At 47.8% G+C, this 22,988-nt stretch overlaps 1 protein-coding gene across 3 annotated transcripts in view; it reads left to right on the top strand.

Moving 5' to 3' along the window:
• The window catches only part of RSAD1 (radical S-adenosyl methionine domain containing 1), a 68,593-nt gene that overhangs the window by 19,148 nt on the left and 26,457 nt on the right, over positions 1-22,988 (top strand). For all 3 annotated transcript variants that reach the window (XR_011194200.1, XM_069200069.1, XM_069200067.1), the window contains exons 3-4: positions 611-815; positions 13,706-14,071. Coding sequence is in view for 2 of the 3 variants with exons in the window: in XM_069200069.1 (XP_069056170.1) it covers positions 611-815; positions 13,706-14,071 (571 nt within the window). In the remaining variant the exon portion in view is untranslated. The remainder of the gene's footprint in view (positions 1-610; positions 816-13,705; positions 14,072-22,988) is intronic.

Genomic DNA, 22,988 nt, shown 5'->3' with positions numbered 1-22,988 from the left:
TCCTAACATTCTGGTCAGAGACAGACACAGAAAGACAAGAGAGAAGAAGGGGCAGGTACAGAGGGAAAGATGGGAGGGAAGAGGCATAGATACAGAGAATGATAGAGGTTTAAAATGTATAAAAGTATATAACTGAAAGAGTATGCTGAAGGGTGAGATTTTTCAAAAGCCTATCTCCATAATATCAGCTGTGTACCAATGGGAATATTTGGCGCCGAGCTTTGTCAACTACATGTACACGTTTTGGTGAACTTTTTTATTTAGGAGCGCTTTCTTAACCATTCTATTTTATTGAATTAGATTTCCTCATTCACACATCATGATTAATAGAAAACATTGTGTTATTCTAAATGCTGGTGCTATGAGTGTTCTGTAGGGTTCCAATTGTAATTCTGCTACACCATTGAAACTTGTCCTTGATGAAGTTCCGGGTGATGTTTTGAATCCTTGTCCATCTTGATTATAGCCATATGTTTTTAGATCCATTGTTCTCCGGTCTTCCGTCATTCCCTCATTTAGATCTGTTTTTGTCAAGTATTCCCTTTTCTTTCTCGTCCATGTGTCACACACCGTGCAGTTCACCTGATGCTTTTCTCGTGTCCCTCTGCAGAATCTCCTCTGTGTTCTTTGGTGGTGGCACCCCAAGCCTGGCCAGCGCTTCTACCATTGCATCTATCTTGGAAGCTATCTCTGCCATTGCTGAGCTGCCAGTTAATGCTGAAATTACTTTGGAAGCCAACCCAATGTCAGTGGGGGCTTCCCGTCTGGCTGAATTCCGGGCTGCCGGTGTGAACCGCATGTCCATTGGCATTCAGGTATGTCCAGCTTCTTCCGATCTATTATTCTTCTCCCCATCACTCATCACTCATGCCTCACCATATCACATGCCAAGTCATCCCCACCATTAGCCCCTCCCTACTACTCCACATCTCAAGTGGCCCGCCGAATCTCTCATGTTGCAGCGCATGTGTCGGATGCCTCCAACCAAATCTGTCATGACACACCACATATATCCAGCTTGCTGACATTCCCTCATAACATTCCTGCCTAATCTCTTCCACCTTTCATGTTTTTTCTCTCTCACATCAGTATACCCATCCCTCTTACCTCACTATGGATCCCACCTCTTTCCCCTTGCTCATCTTTTCTCTCTGTGGGAGTTGTCTCTAGACATTATATTCTTGCTTGATGGACAGGAGGAGGCCTAGTCTGTCTGTAATCTGTGCTGATATTTCTTTCTTTCCTCAGTTCTTTCCCCTGCGTACCACTCTGCCATTAATTGCTAGCTAATAACCTCCCACAACTTACAATCCTTCTGACTTTGTCTCTTTCATTTCTGTGACATTGACACGATTAGTGAAAACACCTCTACCTCTCTGTCTAAAATAAATAACCTTGGAAATCGACATGGGATGATGCAAAGCCCATTATACTGACTCTCTATTTTTCAGTCCCAACATTACAGTGGCCTTCCTTGATATGGGATATCTTCACTGTACTACTAGTATTATGAGGTCCTACTTGATGCACTGTTTGTGATAGAGGCTTTTCTCATTTCACTCGCTGGCTTGAGGTCCTAACACTGCCATGCCCATTACATAGGAGCTTGGACATGTACTTTTCACATTTTTAACTTCCTTGATTTACTACCTACAGGACAAAACTGCAGTATCGTATCCATGATATAAGGGTTCACTTGAAGCACTGACCAGCATGTGGCCTCCTCGTATTGTAATACACGTGATGTGAAGCACCACACAGGTCCAAGTGCCCTTACTGTGCTGCCCATGGGATTGGGTCTCCGCATTGCACTCTGCTGGTGTGGAACCCTTGCACTGCAGTGCCCATGTTTTAGCTACAAAGTCTCAAAGACGTTTGCCTTTTGTCAGACAGAATGTACCCTAGATCCTATGGTGCACATCATCGTTCCCTTCTTGAATTGAGGGGTTATAACACCCCAGTTGCAGTGAAGCAACATATAAATATCAACCTCTATGTATCAGCTGTTTATAATGATTTATAAGCGACAGTCTCTTTCTGATCTTTCACTCAAATACTCAAACATATACTGACCGTTGTTTGTATAAATGAAAATGGTGGAAAGGAGCCCTGTGGCACACCATTTTTCATATGGCCAGTTGCTTTACAAAGGACCGCCTTGACTTAAATGAAAATGTAATTTCTTGCCTGACTCATCCTTTCAAATACAGTGGGTGTGGCACGACCAAGATGCACTTTAAACATACTCTCACATAACACGCCATTGTAACCTAGCAAAATACTATTGTACTCAGATGAGTGCTCAGTCATCAGAAGGGTGAGTCTTAGCATTAGGTTGTATAAAAAAATAAGTGAGAGTGTCAAAACTACTGCACTTATTGAGTGGCATTCCCGGGGATGTGGATGATGATTTTTAAATCTGAACTGTTGGCAGCTTTAGTGTCACCACTCTCATTTTATCAGAAACATCTCAAAACAATACATGTATATATCCATACCACCTATCCATACACATATAATTAAGAGCATGCTGGAAGACTGATATTCTTTGAGGACCACAAACCTACACACCGGCCCAAGCGCCTTGGTGCCCTCATGGGTGATTAGTGTGCTATACCAATCAATATAACATAACATACATATCATACATTGACATAGCCTGGATTGCCCTCTTCATCCACTAGGCTGTTGTTCACATTTCCTTCTGCACTCCAGGACACACTGCAGGGGGCAATGGATCAGCCCATTTCAGGCTTTGGCTCTTTTTCATTGTGAATGATGGCATTTTGCCTGATCAGATATGCACGCCACTTCTGTGCCAGGGCTGGTGGACCAATAATTCACTTTGCCAATGTTTTTTTCCATTGTTATTCTTTTTCTTTTTCATTTTTAGTCACTCTTGTGTGTTTATGCTGTGCTTTAAGTTTGCAGAAAATGAAACCTGATAGTACCCTTTCTTTGCGCTAACAAGAATAATTTCCTATGATGTGCTTTAGAAATAAAAAGGTTAATATACCTGTTCTAAGAACATCTGTCTGCTAATAAGCACCCATATTGTTCCATTAAAATGCCATCAATTGGTTAATTTAACAAAAAAATATCATGTTTATGTGTAGGCTAGTTTTCTTGTTTTCTGTGTTTTATATTTGTGGCATATACTTGCAATAAAAAACTATAAGAGCTAACACACCGGCTTTACCAGACAGACCTTTTGGCTATGCCATTTTTTAGTTTCTCAGTATGCAAGAAGAGGTGAGATATGTCAGGAGTGTTGGCAAAGGGGAAGAGGAAGAGGCGGCTTTGTGCGTTTTGGCCATCCTCCTCTACTCCCTGCGGGGATCAACTAAAGCCACCTTCAACAATGCTCCTCATCATGGCTTGGCTCATAGGTACATGGGCCACCCATGACCCATAATTCAATAAAAAGCTAACTGTTGCTTACCGTACCTCTATGGAACTGGTACAGGCCACCCATGCTTTAAATACAAGATCGGTAGAGATTCCGGTCATATTTACTGTTCCCCATTGTTTGATAATATTTCTGCAGTGTGGGTCCTTGTCGACATGCCAGTGTTGCTCCTTACCTAGATAAAATCATGGATGGCCATGTGATATACACAGAGTGCAAGAAATAGTGCCCTATCTTCCAGCCCTTTTTGGCTATTTGTATGAAAACCCTGCATTATAAACGATTCAGGACCTGAAGTCGAAATAGACATCTCTCTAGGTTTTGGAAAGCTTAGGAACACCGCAGAGAATAGGACAAATAAGGAAACCCAAGAGTAGGCAATCTAACCCATTAGGAATGTGTTGAAGAATCACAAATCGCCACCACTTCTAGTATTCCTACCTGTAACGTCACTCAGAACTATTTACAACACAAAGGGTATTAAAAATCTGTTGATGTATCCACCACTATCCTGAGTGTAGCATCTTTTAATCCCTAGAGCAATTCTCTGGTGCCAGAAAAGTTGAGGTTGTACGCAAGACGTGCCCAACTAATTAAGGGTCTGGTTCACTGATACATTTGGAAGCCCTAGAGCCCCAACCTGCAGGGGCAAATGCTTGGAGTAATACAACTGGATGTGCATCTTTTTATTTGAAAGAGAGTAGAGCAGGGGACTCTAAAGAGCGATCCCGCCGCAACAACCTCCGAATTGTTGGATTTCTCAAGGAGCAAAAGATTTGGACCCGGTCTCCTTCTTCAGAACATGGCCGGCGCAGGTAGTGGCACCCATGAAACTGTCAGGTCATTCCTGTGTGCCAGTGGGGTCACCTCCTAGGTCGGCGGTGGCCAAGCTAATGAACTACATGAACAAAGAAACCATCTTACACACGGTTCGCACTGCAGAACCAATGCTATACGACAATACACAAGTTTTCCTATTCTGGCGGTGCAGCGCCACAAAGCTTCCTTCTTGGGTATGAAGAAATGACTGGGACAGGCAGGACTAACCTACTTGCTATTATTCCCAGCTAAACTGAAGGTTATGGTAAATTAGACCAGTTATTTCTTCACTGAGTCAGCGGATGCCTCAGACTGGATGGAGCAGTGCTGCTATGAGTCCTTGAATACGACCACACCAACGCAATGGCCTGGACCGGATGCTGACGGAACTGACACCTGAACCACAGTACTGTGCTCCCACCCTGATGCAAGCCTGTGAAGAACAAATCCAGGCATTATCTGCTGCTACCTACATAGCGTCTGAACTGTGGTCCCATCCATCACAGGCTTCTGATGACACACTATCTGAGTCTGGCTCCAGTGCCTCGGCAAGTAGTGTCCCCTCAGTTATACTGCCCACTGTCACCCCACAAACTACTGGTACGCTAGTGTGAGGGAACGACAGGCAAGCCAAGCCGGGCCAGGATTGTGAATGGTCCTTCCGAAACACGTAAAACCTGCCTTTGAATAGACCTGTCGCAGTTCCTTTCTGCTCCTACATTTTCATTAAGATTTAACTGGTCTCTGAGCTCCCCATCGGACTACCCATGGTGTACACACCTAGTTGTAGAACGGCACTAAGCCAAGATCTTCTGGCCACCCCTGGGATACTGTCCCTGGCTGGAGTTCAGTGTGTAACCACACATCCTGAAGTTCCCCACCTATGGGACTGTTTAATACATGTTTGGGCAGTCGAAGATTTCATGGCTACTCTGGGAAGGGAGTTGGGAGTTCTGTTTTACGAGTTTGAAAATTCATACAGCGGGAAACAATCCAGCCCTGGACTTCACCTGTCTCCTACACTGCCAGAGAGCGGGAAGCCCAACCAAATTTCTCCCCCAGATCCCTTCTGCCCCTCATCATTTCCAAGTGTGAGATGTCATGTCTAGACTGAGAGTAATAACATGGAATGTCTGTGGCATGGGGACAATGCGCAATACTCATTAGACGGCGTGACACCCGTATTGCATTCCTCCAAGATACACACATAGCTGGGGGGAGGACACCAGTCTGCAGAAGCTATGGCACGGTCATTGTTATTGTGCTTCATGTTCAGGCTTCACCTATAAAGCCCTCATATTGGTTCGTCTTGCGGTCCCCTTCCATTGCAAAGCTACAGAAATTGGTCCTCCAGGAGTGTAGGAAGCTGGCCTGATGTGCGGCTGACTCCTTATACCAGGTCCAGGCAACCCCTATCGTTGAATGTAGGCAGAATCTAGGAAGCCAGGGTCTCTAGAGATAGCTGTGGATGAGCAGCCAAGACACATCTAGGAGACATGCAAAGCTTATGCAATAACAGTTGCACAGTAGCTTGTCACACATGAAAGAACCACACAGTGTTACAAAAATAAAGGTACTTTAATATAGTAACACAACACTAGATGACTTATAGTCCGTCCCCCAACTGGAGGTAAGTACACACTGTATATAAACACAGTAATAATTAGGAATTGGCACAAGAAACAACAAGCATTGGTAAGAATTAGTGAAAAATAGTTAGGGCCCTAGGGAAGGACCAAACCATATACTAAAATAGTGGGATTCAAAGTCAATTCCCCCACCCAAGGATATGGAGTTATTAGAGGGGAGCTGGAAAAACTAGGAACCCCAAGGGGTAAGTACCTGAGTGTCCCCCAGCGACCAGGATAGCAGAAATAAGTACCTGGTCTTCCCAAGATTGTGCAAGAACAGGACCAGTCTAGAGGAAACCAAAGGAGGATTCTGGAAGAAGAGGACCTGCAAAAGGGGACAGAGTCCAGTCCACTATGGAGTTCCTGGTCGGGGCAGGAGCCACTACCCACCCTTATATGGATGAAGAACCAGGTCGAGGGGGGAAGAACACCAGCTGTGGCGCTCAGGAGCTGAAGAGGAGTCCTTGGAGCGATGCAGATGGTGTCCCACGTCAGTTGTCGGGTTGCAGATGGTCAGTGGTTAGGAGACCACCAATTGGCAAATGCAAAAAGAAGCAAAAGAAGAGTTGCAAGGCTGAAGAGGACCAGCAAGGTACAGGGGACTTGACCCTTGGAGGGGAGTACGGGCTTAATCTCAGAAGTCGGTAGAGCCAGCAGAAGCAGTCACAGCCCCCACAGGCAACCCACTTGCAGTAGGCACAGTAAGTTGCAGTGAGGCCCAATCAGCACACCTGAAGAAGAGTCCCACATCGCTGGAGCAGCAATGAGGAGAGTGTGTTTGGCAGGATGAAGTGCTAGGGGCCAGGGCTTCTCATAGCCTGGAGCTCCCTTGGAGCAGGAGAAAGTAAGCCTTGGTAGCTGCAGTAGTCACGGTGCACTGGGGTACTGTCCTGCAAGGAGAGGCAAGGGCTCCCCGTCTCCCAAGTTGGACAGCTGACAGAGAGGACCAACTTGACCATTACCTGTGATGCAGGTTCCATGCAGTTTCAGAGGAGAGCATATCCACGCAGTCGGACGTCGTTGCAGTTGGTGCCTGCATATGCAGGGGAGTGACTCCTTCACTCCAAGGGAGATTCCTTCTTACTTCTTGGTGCAGGCTGAAGTCTTGCCGACACCAGAGCATGCACAGCTGGGAAAATGTTGCAGTTGCTGGAAGGAGCCAGAGAAACAATGTTGCAAAGCGAGGTCGTCACAGGAGTTGTAGTCTTGTTGTTTCCTGAAGAGTCAATTTGCAGTTCCAAGTGGCCAAAAATAGAAGTAAATGATGCAGTGAAGTCCCGGTGGAGTCTTGCATGTCGAATCTGGGGACCCACCTGCAGAGGAGTCCCTAAATAGCCCTAAAAGGGAGGATTGGTCACCTAGCAAGGTGACCACCTATCAGAAGGGGTCTCTGACGTCACCTGCCTGACCTGGCCACTCAGATTCTCCCAGGGGCCTCTGTACATTTTGTTTCAAGATGGCAGAATCAAGTGGCCTCCTGGAGGAGCTCTGGGCACCACCCTGGGGTGGTAATGGACAGGGAAGTGGTCACTCCCCTTTCCTTTGTCCAGTTTTGCATCAAGGGCAGGGATTGGGGGTCTCTGGACTGGTGCAAACTGGTTTATGCAAGGAGGGCACCAAAAGTGCCATTCAAAGCACACTGGTGGTTTGAGGATCCTACCCCTCCCAAGCCTTGTAAAACCTATTTTCAAGGGAGAGGGTGTTGCCTCCCTCTCCCACAGTAAATACTATGTTCTGCCTTCCCCTGTCTGAGATGGTCAAGCAGCAGGAGGGCAGAAACCTATCTGAGGGGTGGCAGCAGTGTGGGCGGTCTAGAAAACCCTAGAAAATTGATAGGAGCAATACTGGGGGTCCTCTAAGAAGCCCCCAGAGCGCATGGAATCCTACAACCAGTACTGCAACAGTATTGGGGTATTATTCCAACATGTTTGATACCAAACATGCCCAGGCTCAGAGTTACCATTATGTAGCTGGACACAGGTAGAGACCTGTATCCTGTTCACAGGTTAAAATGGCTTCCCCTCCCCCCCCCACTGGCAAAGTTAAGTGCAATGGAACTGGAGTTTGTAGGAGCACCTCTGCTCATGCAGGGTTGCCTTCACACACACACCTGCACTCCACCCTCTGGGATAGGAGGGCCTACCATAGGGGTGACTTACAGCGACCCGTCATGAAAAAGTGCATGCATCATTTCACACAGGCTGCAATGGCAGGCCTGCAGACACATTTGGCATGGGCTCCCATGGGTGGTACAATCCATGCAGCAGCCCATGGGGAACCCATGGTGCCCCAATGCCCTAGGTAACTCAGTACCATATACTAGGGACTTATAAGGGGGCACCAGTATGCCAATTGTTGAGTGTATAAAAGTCCTAAGCCAGTAAATTTAAAGGTAGAGAGCACAATCAATGGAGTCATGGTTAGAAGGATCCCAGTGAAGACAGTCTAAGCATACTGATAGCAGGCAAAAAGTGGAGATAACCATGCCAAAAAGAGGGTATTTTCCTACAAGGAGGTTACATCCTAGTGGAGGGACAGTTAGATGGCCGACCCCTCCTTCTGGGTAGCATACATGCACCAAATATAGAGCAACAAGCCTTTCTGGCCTGCCTCTCAGTAATCTTCACAAGATTGGGGCATATCCCTTGCACTATTGGTGGGGACTTCAGCTGTATTTTAAATCCACACTTTGATCATTCATACCCTCCTCTTCCAACCTCTACAGTAATTGCAACGGCAGCCGGCCATACCCAATGGCTCACACACTGGTCCCTGCTGGACAACTAGTGCACCCTAAACCTTGATGCGAGAATTTGTTTTAGTTTTTTTACTATTCACCCCCATATGATCTACATGTTTACCTGGACTGAATACTCTTTCATCTGACCATTTAGTCACCAGTCTTAAATGCAGAATACTTAGGGAAGACGTTCTCAGATTACAACCCACTTAAGTTACACCTAGAATCTGGTGCATCACGTCCGCCCTTCCCCACATGGTAACTACAGCCAACCATGTTGGAGGATGCAGTATTTCATGATACCACCCGTGAGGCATTGTCCCACTACCTAATGGAGAACTGGTGCACAGCTACCACTAGACTTATGAAATGGGAAGCACTAAAGGGGGTGCCCTGCGGACAGTGAATTAATGTGGTTGTGAGTGCAAGGGCGGACTTCTATAAAGTCTTGGTCTGGATAGAGGCATCTCTAGGTACCCTAGAAGTGGAGGTGTGCAAAGATCCTGCTACCCGACAGACACTTGGCACAGCCAAGGAGCATAATGCCCGTTTGATTGAACAACTTAGATGCCTCGACTTCAGGACCGATCAAGCAAAAATGCACACAGAGGGGGATACGTCTGGCCCCCTGCTGGCATGGTTGCTGCGGAGTGCAACACTGACTGCCCCAATCACCATGGTTCGGCAGTCACCAACTTGCTTAGTAACAAATCAGGCAGACATACATGCAGCATTTACTACTCTACCAGAATCTTCATGATCCTCCCTCTGTAAATCGCAAATTCCACGACCAACACTTCCTTGGCGGAATTAAACTGTCGACCCTATAGCCCGGGAGGATCTCAACACACCTATTACAGAGCAGGAGATGAGAGGGTCTATCCGGGGATCTCTCACATGTAAAACTCTGGTACTGGATGAGCTCCTTGTTGACTTTGTCAAAGCCTACGGTGGCTTCCTGGTTCCTAAGATGCTTGAATTATATCAGAGTACCTTAATGGGAGGTTGACTTCCTCTGACACTCCTGAGTCCCTAACAGTCTCCCTCCTAAAGCCTGGCAAGGACCCATCTAGAGGCGATGTCATATCGACACCATGTCCATACTGGGGACTGACTATAAAATCCTCAGTAAGATTATCTCAGGGCGGCTACTTGAATGCCTTCCTTTTGGCTTCATCCTAGGGAGACCAGCTACTCTTAAGATACACAGACTCCATAGAATGATGGAACTAGCACTGGTCCAGTGGCCATATGCGGCTTGTTTGGTGTTAGACCTGGAGAAGGCATTCAATACTGTTGCTTGGGAGATTATGTTTGCGACATTATCACCCATGGGTGTCACAGGCAGGGCCCAGCATCTCATTAGACTCTTCCACATGGACCCTTCAGCCCTTGTGAAGATTGTACAGTGCATCTCAGACCTTAAAATAAGCAGAGGTACAAATCAGGGATGTCCTTTAGCCCCGCTCTACTTTGCATTAATGATGGAACCACTGCCACAGCAGCTCAGACAACAAGAGGGATGAGATACGTATTGTCTCCCTCTTTTTGTCTCCCTCTATGCAGAAAATGTGCTCGTCTACATCCAAGACATACGAAATGGGTTAGCAGGGGGTCAGGCATCCTGATGGAGTTCCTGGTCACATCGGCCTTGGGGGTGAATTGGGTTAAGACGTGTCTGTTGTTCCCACTTTGCTCAGATTGCCCACCAAAACACTTGACTGTGGACACACACTTTCTACGCTGGGACTTGCGCACCTTCCGATATTCAGACATTCAGATTTATCTCACCATGCAAGACCTAATTGATGGCATCCTTACTAGGATCATTGCCTCCCTCTGCCCAAAATGGTGTTTTGGAGCATGGTGTCCGCCACCATTCAGGGCAGAGTGTCACTATCTAAAACAGGGATGCTCCTGCGTGTGTTATCCACAATCTTCCAGTGCACATACCTCGCAGTACATGCTGTGGTATGCTAGGGGGCTTACTCTGAAATAAGAGTCACATTAAACAAGTTGCTGCTCCCAGTAGACAAAGAGGTTCTCGAAGCCCCTAATTTTGAACATCATGATCTAGCAGCACAATTGTAGTGGCCTTCTCGCTGGTTAGTGGGACGCCTGCTGAAAGAACTGGGATTGTGTGCGGCAGCGCCTAGTGTGCAAGATTTTTCTGTCGCAAAGTAGTAGCAAGTAGCGCACAACCGGTTTTGCCAGAGTTTGTGCTTAATGCCAGCCCTAATGCAATACACACCAACGATTTACATTAGCTCTATATGACCCTTCCAGAATTTGGTTGGGAGGGAGGGGCTGGAGACATGGGAAGCCACAGGGGTGGACACCCTTGGCACCCTGTTCCAAAATGGCATGCTAATTCAATTTCCTGGCATGTAACAGGTTGATAACTGAAATACGATGATGCAGTCACATCCCTTGGTGTACACACACTCCACACTGATCACTTGGCTCACCTGGTCTTTAGCATACACACCACAGGAACCCTTAGTGTCAACTAGACGGCCGAGAACTGTCTTAAAACAAAAAATGGGATAGGACTTTGGAGTATCCATGCAAACTCTCTTGTAATGTCAAGTTTCAATACATCCTACACAGTATCCTTTATAGGGCCTATCTCTCCCCAGCAGTTTTGTACAGAACCTGCCTCAAGCTGCCTTAGATGTCATGCCCCTGATGCAGACATAGCCCATCTGTTCTTTAGCCTTCCGACGGCGGCTTCATTGTGGCAGGGAGTCACGGAAGTACTGGCTGAAATCACGAGACGCATAGATTTATGGATTATAGAGAACAGAGTCCTGGGCTTGTTCAGGCATAAAAAGGCTGGGAGCTCTAACAAGCACTTTATCGAGATGGTGCTGCTCATAGTCTGGAGATCCATTGCTATGACCTGGAAGGCCAACACACTACCTGGATCAAAGCACTGGTGTGCAGCTGCACCTGAGTGCTGAATCTGTGTCCTTCAGGCAGGAGGAGGCCTGCACAAGGTCCACATCGCAGCAGAATGGTACACACTGCTACATGAGCCAGAAGAATTCAAAGAGAACCCTCCTGGTTGAGGGAACCTGCTAAGAGGGACTAGCCAATGTTACAGTGAGAAAATTGGGTGATTTCACCAGACTACCTTACTCTCGAGGGGAACGCTCTTACTTGCTGTTGAGATCATATACAAGTAGTTTCAGATCAGCATATGCACGGCACTGCCCCACTATGTTCATGCTTCTACACGGAGAGGGAGGTTTACTCAAAGGGCTCAATAACGAAGACCGTGCTTCTTAATTACTTATGCTTGAATATGTGACGATTATGACCTAGTTGTTCTTATGGTTGATTTACTTGTTTGTAACCTAGGACAAAGTAGTTCTGTTGAACTAAGCATGCTGTCATAGAGAAACAGGGCCCACAGCGGGAACACATGTTTTTGTCAGTTAGACCCGCATATGTATGTCTTGTTTATGTGCTACTATATTGAAAATCAATAAAAATTGGTTTAAAAAAAAAAAAAGGGTGGCAAATCATTGATTAAGAAACAAGCAAATGAGACTGACAATGTCGAACAATGGTAAGTCAATGTCAGCCTGTAAGCCCTCTGTAAATGCAGAGTAGGTTTTTTGCAACTAGACTGCTTGTGCTGTGTGGTAGCCACAGTGCTTCGTTTGTGAAAGAATAGGTGCCGGCACGCAAATGTTTCTCAGAAGCTCTCCATACTGCCACTGAATTATAGCATTGCCAAATGCCAACGCTGCTTTGTCTTCGTTTCATCTCATGCCTCTTTATTCCAACATGGCCCCCTGCCCCTTATTCTAACTGTTGCAGGTTCTTTTTCCTCCCCGTTTTCTTTGCCACTATTTTCCATCATTCACTCCCATCTTTTCACTCTCTTGTTCTGGAACAAAGTCTGATGATGAATAATAAGTCCCAGTCCCCAAAAAGGAATGCCAGTGAGCCCCACCTGCAACCCCTGGCTCAAATTAAGGCGATAATTCATTTATGGAATGTTTTGGCCTAAAACTGTGCCGCATTAACCAGAGAGGGCCAACACATTAAAACTGTTAACTACAGAACTTGCATTCTTTGAATTCAAGAAAATGCCTCATTGTGAAAGGCAGCAGAGAGAAAAAGCTTAAGCAGCAACTCGCAAAAGTTTTTCAAGAACGGAGCTCAGTGTAAGGAAAGGGTGATAATGTCCGTTGTTTTTAGCTTTTGTAAATAAAGCTATTTTTTTGTTTCGGGTTTCATTCGCACACGCTCATCAGCTATAGCAGCAATGCAAGCTTCCATGCAGTATTCACACGCATTCTTTCTCACACTCTGCTAACTCTTCCGTCTCTAAGGACTATGGTTTTCACTTCGGTGTGAAACTTGTGTTTCAAACTGTTGCTTCTCATCGTAGCCACTGCTGCTCCTACTATACTAGTCCTCCAAAATCTGTTTCACTTCTTTCTATGTCTTGTGATAAAGCTTTTTATTGTGCTGCCTCCATCTTGTGTCTATATATAGTTGCAGTCAATACTCCTCTCGAACTCTTCGCATCACTACTTCCCAAGCCGCCACGTGCTTCCACTCGCTTTATCTCATTTGCACCTAAATTGTCATGCAAACTCTCTTAATTTACATATGGAGTACTTAAGCACTGGCCCATCCCCTTGATGCACCTAACAAACCTTTGATTTACATGACTAAAAACCTGTTTAACTGTCATTTTCTTTAATCTTTTGTGCTGTTTTAAGTTTGGTATGTGCAAAACTTTGGTTTAAATAGCTAAAATAAATGCAATAAAGAAAAGAAACAACACACCTCTGATTTTAGAATTGTTGATATTTATTGAACACGCTCTGGGTTCTGTGTCTGTGTTTGCTGGATAGACCCCTATCAACAAGGATCTCAGGCTTTAAACCTGTTTGATGGACAGTTTCTGGGTAATACTGATCTGAGACTGTTACTCCAGATTTGTTGGGTGATAATCTACAGTAGTCATTACTCGATTTTGTAGTACAGACTCTAGACAGTAAAGATACAGGACTCTTAAATTGTGGCATTTGGGCATTATTTGAGCAATTCTTACTTGAGACTCTAAATTGTGTTTTTGGACAGTCTCTGGATGATGCCCACCTGAAAGTCCTGGGGCGGACCCACACAGCTGACAATGCGCTGAAGACTCTGCAGGAAGCAAAGATGCTTTTCCCTGGTAGGACCTCAGTGGACATTATCTTTGGACTGCCAGGACAAACTGTCACTTCATGGATGCAGAGCCTGAAGGATCTTTTGGCGCTGTCTGATGACCATGTTTCCCTGTACCAGTTGACCCTGGAGAGGGGCACGTTGCTCTTCCGACAGGTTCAAGATGGTTTCCTGAAGATGCCTGGGGCCGAGGAGACTGCTGATATGTATGAGGCTGCTCGATGCATACTAAAAGATGCCGGGTTTCAGCACTACGAAGTGTCTAACTTCGCCAGGAATGTAAGTCTGCAGTAGTTCCCCTTCATACCCATGTTTTCCCCTGCTCCCTTTCAAACTCATTCTTTTCTCATGGCACCCTCTTCCACCAATCATCCTTGGAAACCTTCCTATCCTGTGCTTTGGTTTTATGGTAAGTTGCAGGTCTGCAGTTTTCTCTTTAACATTTTATGATTGTTATTAAGTGGTTCTGTTTTCGATTGTGAAGGGCAGTAATGATACTGTATGAGCAGTGAGGCCTAGGTGGCTTCTGTTGAGTGATCTTCATTTTTTTTTTGTTTAACCATTCTTTATTGTTTTGTGTACATGATGACATTTCATAGTTACTGAGCTGGTATGAATGAACCCCGCCCATCCCGGTCCATATACACCCCTTATAATACATACATCTCGTGCAATACCTAGGTAGTATCTCCGTGGTTGGACAAGTCATTCCTGTCATATCATATTTCGATGTCCAATTATGTGTGATCTAACCACTTGGATCAGATCTTAGCATGCTTTTGGGGGCATCCTCGTGCAATAGCCATTCCATCTGGTCACACCAATCGACCCCTTGTCTCCACCTCGATATCGCAGGAGGGCCAGGTGCCTTCCAGTGTGCCTCTGTCCCTTTTTGCAACCATTAGAGCAGTACCCAGCAAGATCTTATCTGCCTGTGAGCACTCAGTTCCTTCAGCCACCCCCCAATAATACTACAAGGGGGGAGAAGCCCAGGGCATGACACAGCACCCTAGAGAGCTCACCCAGGCTAGCCTTCCAATAGTGTGTTATGACAGGGTATGACTAGGCCACATGGAAGAAGTCAGCCGGCGAATAGGATCAGCGATTACACTGTGGGTTGGCCAAGAGGCCTGCTCGGTGTAGTCTAGCGTGTGTAAGGCAAGCACAGTGCAGTTAATATATCTGTTCCAATCTCAGTCTGGCAGAGATTGCGATGATTCTAGGTGCCATCAGCCCATCCCGCCAGGCTTCATCTTCCATGGGGCCAATCCATGTTTCCCAGCAAGACCTAAGAGGCTGGAAGGTTTCAGAGGTAATCAGTTTCAAGGAAAGGCGCCTCTGGCATACCACTCCCTTATATAGGGCCCCCATCATTACCTTAGCTTCCATAGGACTAAGGTTTGGCACAGGAGTGTCAGGGGGAGTGTGTACTCTCAACGCATGGCGTAGTTGCAGAAATATATCAAATTGCGTGTTGGACAGTGCATAGGTCTGCTGGAGTTCCTGGAAGGGGACCATGTTTGTGCCTGACCATATATCTCCAGCCAAGGTAATGCCTATGGTGTGCCACCAAGAAAATCCCTCTAGGGCAGTGACATCACGCAGCCACGTTACATGCATCCGGGGGGAGGGGGGATGTTGGGTAATTTTAAACCACCATCCCGAGTTCTGTTGAGTAGCTCTCCAGCTACAAAACACCACCCTGGTGAGTTCATAGAGCAGCTCCATAATACAAGGGAAGTCTAATAAGGTGAGTTCTAGTCGGTAGGCTGGTACAGACCAACCCAGTAAACCAATAATTTATTACTAAGAATTGAGTTGCTAAATAGTAATAATAGAGGTTGGACATGCCCAGCCCTCCCTCATATGGGGGAGGGTGGCATTGGCAAACAGCCCAGGCTAAGCTCTTCCTGGTGTCATGCCGGAGGAAGGCACTGGCCAGGGACTCCATTTCTCTGAATCACTGACAGGGGATGCTGATAGGAAAAATTTGGAAAAGGTAGGGAAACCAAGATAGTATCATCATTTTATATAAAGCATTCCGTCCCATGACTTTTAAAGGGAGTGATTGCCATTTCTTAAGGTCCGCTTTGACCTTACGGCCCGGATTTACGTCAAGGGCCCAATTCAGGAACAGCTCAAGGGCAACATGGATACCTAAATAGTGGAAGCTAAGGTGCCTGATCGGTATGTTTGACTGCCATTCCAGTGCCTCCCGATTATTGCTCACGGTTACTAGGAGTGACTTGGCTGGGTTAACTATCAGGCCAGAGGTTTCCGTAAATAGTTGCAAGAGTTGAAAAAACTCCCACCTCCATCCCGCAAGCAGTGGGTCGTCGCGTATAAAGCGAGCGAAAGGCTCTATGGCCAATGCGAAAAGGAGGGGAGAAAGAGGGCAACCTTTCTGGGTGCCACAACTTATGTTAAATTCCTCTGATAACACCCTATTGATTGGCGCTTAGACTGTTGTCTTTGTGTAGAGCATTCAAATGATGCTACAAAAGCAGGGTTCAAAGCCCATCTTTTCCAGGACTCGGAAAAAGTAGTTCTAATCCACTGTATCAAAACGCCTTCTCAAAATCTATTAGTAACAAGGCCAGAGTAGTTGGGAGAGTGAGTCACTGAGCGTGTGCAACATGTAGATGCTGCCGACAGTGCCTTGTGCAGTGGGCAGGCATGAAGCTGCACTGGTCAGGGTGGAGCAAGGACCCAATAATTTGTTGCAGACCGTTAGCTTGGACAGTAGCATAAATCTTGACCTCCCCATTGTTAAGGGAGATGGGCCGGCAGTAGGCGCCAGAAAGAGGTGGAGGTTGTGTCTTCGGTATGACCACTATGGTGGCCTGGTCAAGGTCCTGGGGGGAAGGTGCCTGTCTTCATTGCCTCCTCATATAGGTTTAGCAGATGAGGGGCAAGGACATCTTTAAATTTGGCACAGAATTCCACAGGGTAGACGTCTGGGCCTGGTGTCTTGCCTGACCTAAGGGCTGATATTGCTTCTCCGATCTCTTCCCATGTAATGGGCTGGTCCAGTGCCTGTTGGCTGAATCTCGATAGTTGGGGAATATTTATCTCATCAATGAGAGGAGTGTCTCTCTTGGAGTCGGGTCGGGGGACGCTGTGTAAAGGGCGGCATAATAGGTAACAAAGGCAGTGGCTATGTCGGGATGTGGTCCACATACATCCCCTTGAGTCCATCACTGCGGGTATGATCCACCCCGTCAGAGGTTTGCAAGGGAGCCAGTAGAGCAGTTTCCTGTTTTTGTCCCCCCAACCGTAGACTCGTGCCTGCGAAGTACTAAAAATTTGTTTTGCTGTCTCTATGGAGTGGACTCTCATCTCTTCTCTCACCCAGTTCAGAACGCTAGTTGCTTTGCCTTGATTATAGCAGGCCAACTGTATTTCTAGTTGGAGAGCTGAAGCCTCCAGTTGAGTAATGAGATCTTGTTGGGCCTCTCTTTCCGTCTAAGAAGAGCTTTGGCATGCCCTCGGACAGTAGACTTACATGCTGCCCACAGGATTCCCGGGGTTTGAAACATTCCCACATTATTGCAAGAATATATCTCAACCCCTCGGTGGAGGTTTCAGTCTATGCCTCATCTTGGAGGTACCACGCATTGAGTCGCCACAGAGGACGTCAAGTAGGGTCTGGGGAACCAATCCCAAGAAGTAATGGAGCGTGATTAGAGCTTCCTCAAGGAAGTATCTAGATCTGCATGACTGACAGTATATCAGTAGCTGCTAAGAGAAACAAGTCAATATGGGCATGTCTATCCCAGTCAGTGTAGGGAGGAAGGAGTCCAGCGCCATAGGAGGCGCATAAATGCAGAGAATATTCAGGGGATGGCCCTCTAACATACCTGCTAAGGAGAGGAAATGGCCTTGAGGATCCATCCAGGATCGAGTCACCACTAGAGGAAAGGAGCAACGTAGAAGTATTGCCACTCCGTGGGCTCCTCGTGTAAAGCCAGTGTGATATACATAGTCAAAACCAAAATGAGCAGGGAATGGACAGGATGTGCCCAGTAGATGGGTCTCCTGTAGCATTAAGATGTATGGAAGTAGCCACTGAGCACAGTGCAGTACTGCCGAACATTTAATTCAGTCCAATCAGCCATTTACATTCCATAATATCACAGTGTACATGGCCATGAGAGGTATAGTGACATAGGGTATGACCGGCATGGAAGCAAGTAAGCGACTTCAAGGAGTCAAAGCATCCGGTCTAATGTACAATTAAATAGGTGTGTAGGGGGTTGCTGCGGGCATGGTGGTAGTAGGTCTGTGTGACAACCTGAAAGAAAACAAGGTTAAACAATCTGTACTCACATTTCTTTGGTAGAGCATATGCAAACATTGTAAATTCCCCCAACTCCCTTCCCGTCCCCCCACCCCCCAAGAAGCATCTGTCGCCCATAACCATCGTCGCAACAAGAAATTAAAAGGAGTTGTGTGTGGTGTGGCAGACCCCTCCAAGCTGCAGGATGAACACATTAACATCAGTGTCAGCCAGCAATTGCCAGACGAGAGTCTATCTTCCAGAAAAGATGTAGCTCATCAGAGACGGGCGATTCTCAGAATGGTTGGTGATGATTTCAAAGGTCCAAGGCTTGGCCTGTCTCCTCCTTGAGTAGTTAGTTGTCTGCCTTTGCCTGGATCTGGGGAGACCTCCCGCCTCTGAAAGACCGGTGGGGCAGAGGAACCTGAACTTACTGGCTTTGCTTTACCCTTTCACCAGCAGGATGTAGTGTGGGAACGATTTGAGTGAATGTTCCTTTCAGCCGCAGTGGTAGGTGTGCGCAGGAGTGATCGCGGAGGTTGATCCGTGTCATGAAGCGGTCTCTCCTTGGTCAGCCATTCCCATTCTGACTTAGGGGTGTCGAAAAAATGTGCCTTGCCTGCATGTATCACTTTAAGATGCGCTGGGAATAAGAGCATGTAGGATCAGTGCAAAACTCGTAATTTCTGTTTAACAGAGTCATAGGAGTGATGGCGTGCTTGGACCTCTCACGTGTAATTGGGAAAGATCAAGATTTGTTCTGAAAGCAGAGGTCTGTGTGCATATGGGCCTCTCAGGATGCAGTTGTCATCTGTAAAGTTGAAAAGACGTGTAATCACAGGCCTGGAGATGCTGATGGAGAGGGTTTGGGTGTAAATGTCGTATGGGTGCGTTCCACAGTGAACCATTGAGACAACTTTTCCACCGATATTCAGGATTTATGGCATTCAATACAGATTACATTGGTTGTGTACCCTCCATGTACTCTGGAAAGTCGATGAGGTGTAGATTATTATGCCTTGAGTGGTTTTCAACATCTTCTGCGCATTGTTGAAGTTCATGGTATGGGTGTGCAGATGATTCACTTTGGTCTTGAGGTCAGCCATCTCGTCCTTCGTTGTAGAGATTTGTCCCTCTACTTCTGTGATATTGCCTTTTTTGAGGTCTTGACTGAGGTGAGCCACATTTACCCGTACCTCTCCGATCTTGATCTCAGCCGCTGACTGTGAGGGGTGAAGTGCTTGCAGGATTTTACCTCTTGTCTCTTCTGGTAGAGGAGGAGCCTCCATGACATCATCCCTTTGTATTCCTGTTGGTGTAGTGAATCGGTCAAAATGGGTCAATCAATCAATCAATCAAAAAAATTTATAGAGCGCGCTACTCACCAGTTAGGGTCTCAAGGCGCTGGGGGAGGGGAGGTTGATTACTGTTCGAACAGCCACGTGTTGAGGTTTTTTCTGAAGCGCAGGAGGTTCTGAGTCGTGTGGAGGTTGGTGGGGAGGGAGTTCCAGGCCTTGGGTGCGAGGTAGGAGAAGCATCTGCCTCCGGTGGTGGTGCGTTGGATGCGGGGGACTGTGGCGAGTGCGAGGTCGGCGGAGGGGAGGTGGCGAGTGGGAGTGTGGAAGTTCACTCTTTCGTTGAGGTAGGTTGGTTCAGTGTTGTGGAGGGATTTGTGTGCATGGATGAGGATTTTGGAGGTGATCCTCTTGTCGATCGGAAGCCAGTGAAGGGATCTGAGGTGTGAGGAGATGTGTTCATGGCATGGGAGGCCAGGATGAGGCGGGCAGCTGCGTTCTGGATTCTCTGGAGTTTTTGTTTGAGCTAGAGTGTGGTGCCGGCGTAGAGGGCGTTTCCGTAGTCTAGCCTGCTGCTGATGAGTGCATGGGTGACGGTCTTTCTGGTCTCTATGGGAATCCATTTGAAGGTTTTTCACAGTATGCGGAGGGTTTTGAAACAGAAGGAGGTGATGGCGTTGAATTGCTGGGTCATGGAGATGGAAGGGTCCAGGATGATGCCGAGGTTGCATGTGTGGCTTGAGGGTTTTGGTGGGAAACCTAGGCCGGTGGGCCACCAGGAGTTGTCCAATATGGTTTTGTTGGGGCTGAAGATGATGATTTTGGTTTTGTTGGCGTTGAGCTTGAGGTGGTTTGCGGTCATCCATGTGGCGGTGTCAAGGAGTCCCGCGTGGAGGTTGGTTTTGGCGGTGGCAGGGTTTCGGGTTAGGGAGATGATGAGCTGGGTGTCGTCTGCGTAGGATATGATAGTGATTCCGTGTGGTCGGAGGATGTTGGCGAGCGGGGCCATGTAAATGTTGAAAAGGGTAGGGCTGAGGGAGTACCCTTGGAGAACTCTGCAGATGATTTTGGTGGCTGTGGAGTGGAAGGGAGGGAAGCGGACTTTCTGGCTTCTTTCGGTGAGGAAGGAGGTCAGCCAGTCTAGGGCCTTGTGTTGAATACCTGCGTTGCGGAGGCGTGTGCGGAGTGTTTGGTGGCAGACAGTGTCGAAGGCAGCGGAGAGGTCCAGGAGGATGAGTGTGACGGTCTCGCCCTTGTCGACTCTGGTTCTGATGTTGTCAGTACATGCGATGAGGGTGGTCTCAGTGCTGTGGCAAGAGTGTTGCTTTACTCTAGGAAGTGGGACAGGCGGGTGTTCACTAGTTTCTCAGCGACCTTGGCGGGGAAGGGTAGAAGCGAAATTGGGCAGTAGTTGGTGAGGTCATCAGGGTCTGCATTGGGCTTTGTCAGGAGTGCGGTGACTTCTGCGCGGTCTGGGAAGGTGGCGGCGTCCAAAGAGCTGTTGATTATGTCGCAAAGCTTGGGAGCGATGGTTGGGCTGGCTTTGTTGTAAATGCGGTGGAGGCAGGGTTTCAGTTTCTTTGTCGTTGGTAGGGGCCCAAGTGAGTAGTAGGATGGGGGGTGGGGTCTTTGCTCATCGTGTCGGTGGTGTGGGTGGCGGGTGCGTGTGGTATGAAGCCGTTGTGTATGTCTAAGATTTTGCGGTGGAAATGGTTGGAGAGGGAGTCGCAGAGGAGTTGTGTGTGCGTGGGTTCGATGTTGCTGGCTTTGGGTTTGGAGAGCTCTTTGATGATGGTAAGGAGTTCCTTGCTGTTGTGCGAGTTACTGTCTATGCGTTCCTTGTAGTATGCTCTTTTGGTGGTGCATATGAGTTGGTGGTGTTTGCGTATGGTGGTTTTGAGGGTTCCTGTCACCAAGCTTTCTCTGTTTTGCAGCATTCACGCTTGGAGGCTTGGAGTTCAGTGGTAAACCAGGGGGCGTTCTTGACGTTGCGGGTGATGATGTTTCTTCTGAGGGGGCGAGTGAGTCTGCGCAGGTTGTGATCCATTGTGTGAGGTTATGGGCAGCAATGCTGGGGTTGTTGGTGTTTGGGGGGGGGTTCTGCGCAAGTTGGGTGTTCAGGTGTTCTGTGGGGATCTTGTCCCACATGCGGTAGGGTGTGGTGTGTTGGTGGTGGTGTGTGGGGGGTTTGGAGAAGAAGTGGACGGTCAGTCCAGAGGAGTTCGATTGTGTGAATGTAGGTTATGTAGTTGCTCGAGGTGAAGATTGCATCTAGTGTGTCCCCTGCTGAGTGGGTTGGTGCTGTGACCAGTTGTTTGAATCCGAGGTTCGTGAGGTTATCTAGAAGGGATGAGGAGTTGTGGTCGTGGGGGTTCTCCAGGTGAAAGTTAAAGTCACCGAGGAGGATGTAGTCTGTGGAGGTGAGGGCTGATGGTGTCAGCGATGGCGTCACAGAAGGGGGGGGCGAGGCCCTGGTGGTCTGTAGATGAGGGTTCCTCTGAGGGTGGAGTTGTTGTTTATGTGAATTAGGAAATGCATGTGTTCTGCGCTGTCTAGGGTGTCGTGTGTGTTGGTGGTGACCTTAATGGTGTTTTTGTGTATAATGGTGATGGTACCTCCTGGTTTGTTTAAGCTGTCTCTACGATGGAGTTTGTATCCATCTGGGGTGGCTGTGGCTATGTCTGGCTCAGATGAGGGGTTCATCCAAGTTTCCGTGAGGAAGACAATGTCTGGTGAGTGTGATGTGATAAGGTCCCAGAGTTCGATGGCATGCTTGTGTATGGAGCGGGTGTTTGTGGGGGCTGTTGTTGTTGTGGTGCGTGTTAGTGGTGTTGTGGGGTGTGTTGGTGTGGGTTTTTTTTTTGTGTTGTTGTGGAGTGTGTTAGGGTTGTGGGGCTTGTTGGTGTTGGAGTAGGGTCTGTTGGGGTGGGTGAGGACTGTGTGAGAATCTTCTGAGTTGAAGTTGTGGTATTTGTTGTGGGGAGCGTTGGGGTTGGTGTGGGGGGTGTGGGCGTTTCCGGTGTTTGCTGGGGGGAGCAGGAGAACCGGCAGGCATAGCAGGTGAAAGGTCCCTGCGTGTGTTTGGGGTCGGCTTGGGTGCAGGCGGGGAGTAGTCCTGGATTGAGGAAGTGGGGTGTGGTTGTTAAATAGTGTTGTCTGGGGGGGAGGGGGGGTCTGGGTTGGTGGGGCAGGGGGACGGGCACTTGGCAAAGTCCAGGCGCAGACGGGCTTGCCTCTGGCACGCCAGTGGCGTGGCCGCACAGCGGCGGCCATTAAGAGGGTGGGGTGGGAGGGTGGAGAAGCTGGGAGGCGAGAGGGAGGGCCAATGGGTGTGCAAGGGGGGCAGGGCCGCAGGAGAGGCAGCAGCAGGGGGGAACAGTGACCGGCCGGAGCCGGTAGCAGAAACAGGCAGTGATAAGCAGGCAAAATGAAAGATATACGGGGGCAGGGGACAGAGTGGGACTTCATGGGTTTATCCTTTCCCATCTCTCTTGTCGTGGGTCCCGTAACTGCACGTTTATGCCCAACCCACTTGCTACAGGTAGCAGCAGCACGAGCAGTTGGGCTGCGCCACATACTCTGGTTTCTGGTAGCACTCCCAGACATCTGTGCAGATGAGAAG

The sequence above is a fragment of the Pleurodeles waltl genome, chromosome 7, assembly GCF_031143425.1.
Source record: "Pleurodeles waltl isolate 20211129_DDA chromosome 7, aPleWal1.hap1.20221129, whole genome shotgun sequence".
Taxonomy (NCBI): Eukaryota; Metazoa; Chordata; class Amphibia; order Caudata; family Salamandridae; genus Pleurodeles; species Pleurodeles waltl.
This window is presented reverse-complemented; position numbering and strand designations above follow the sequence as displayed.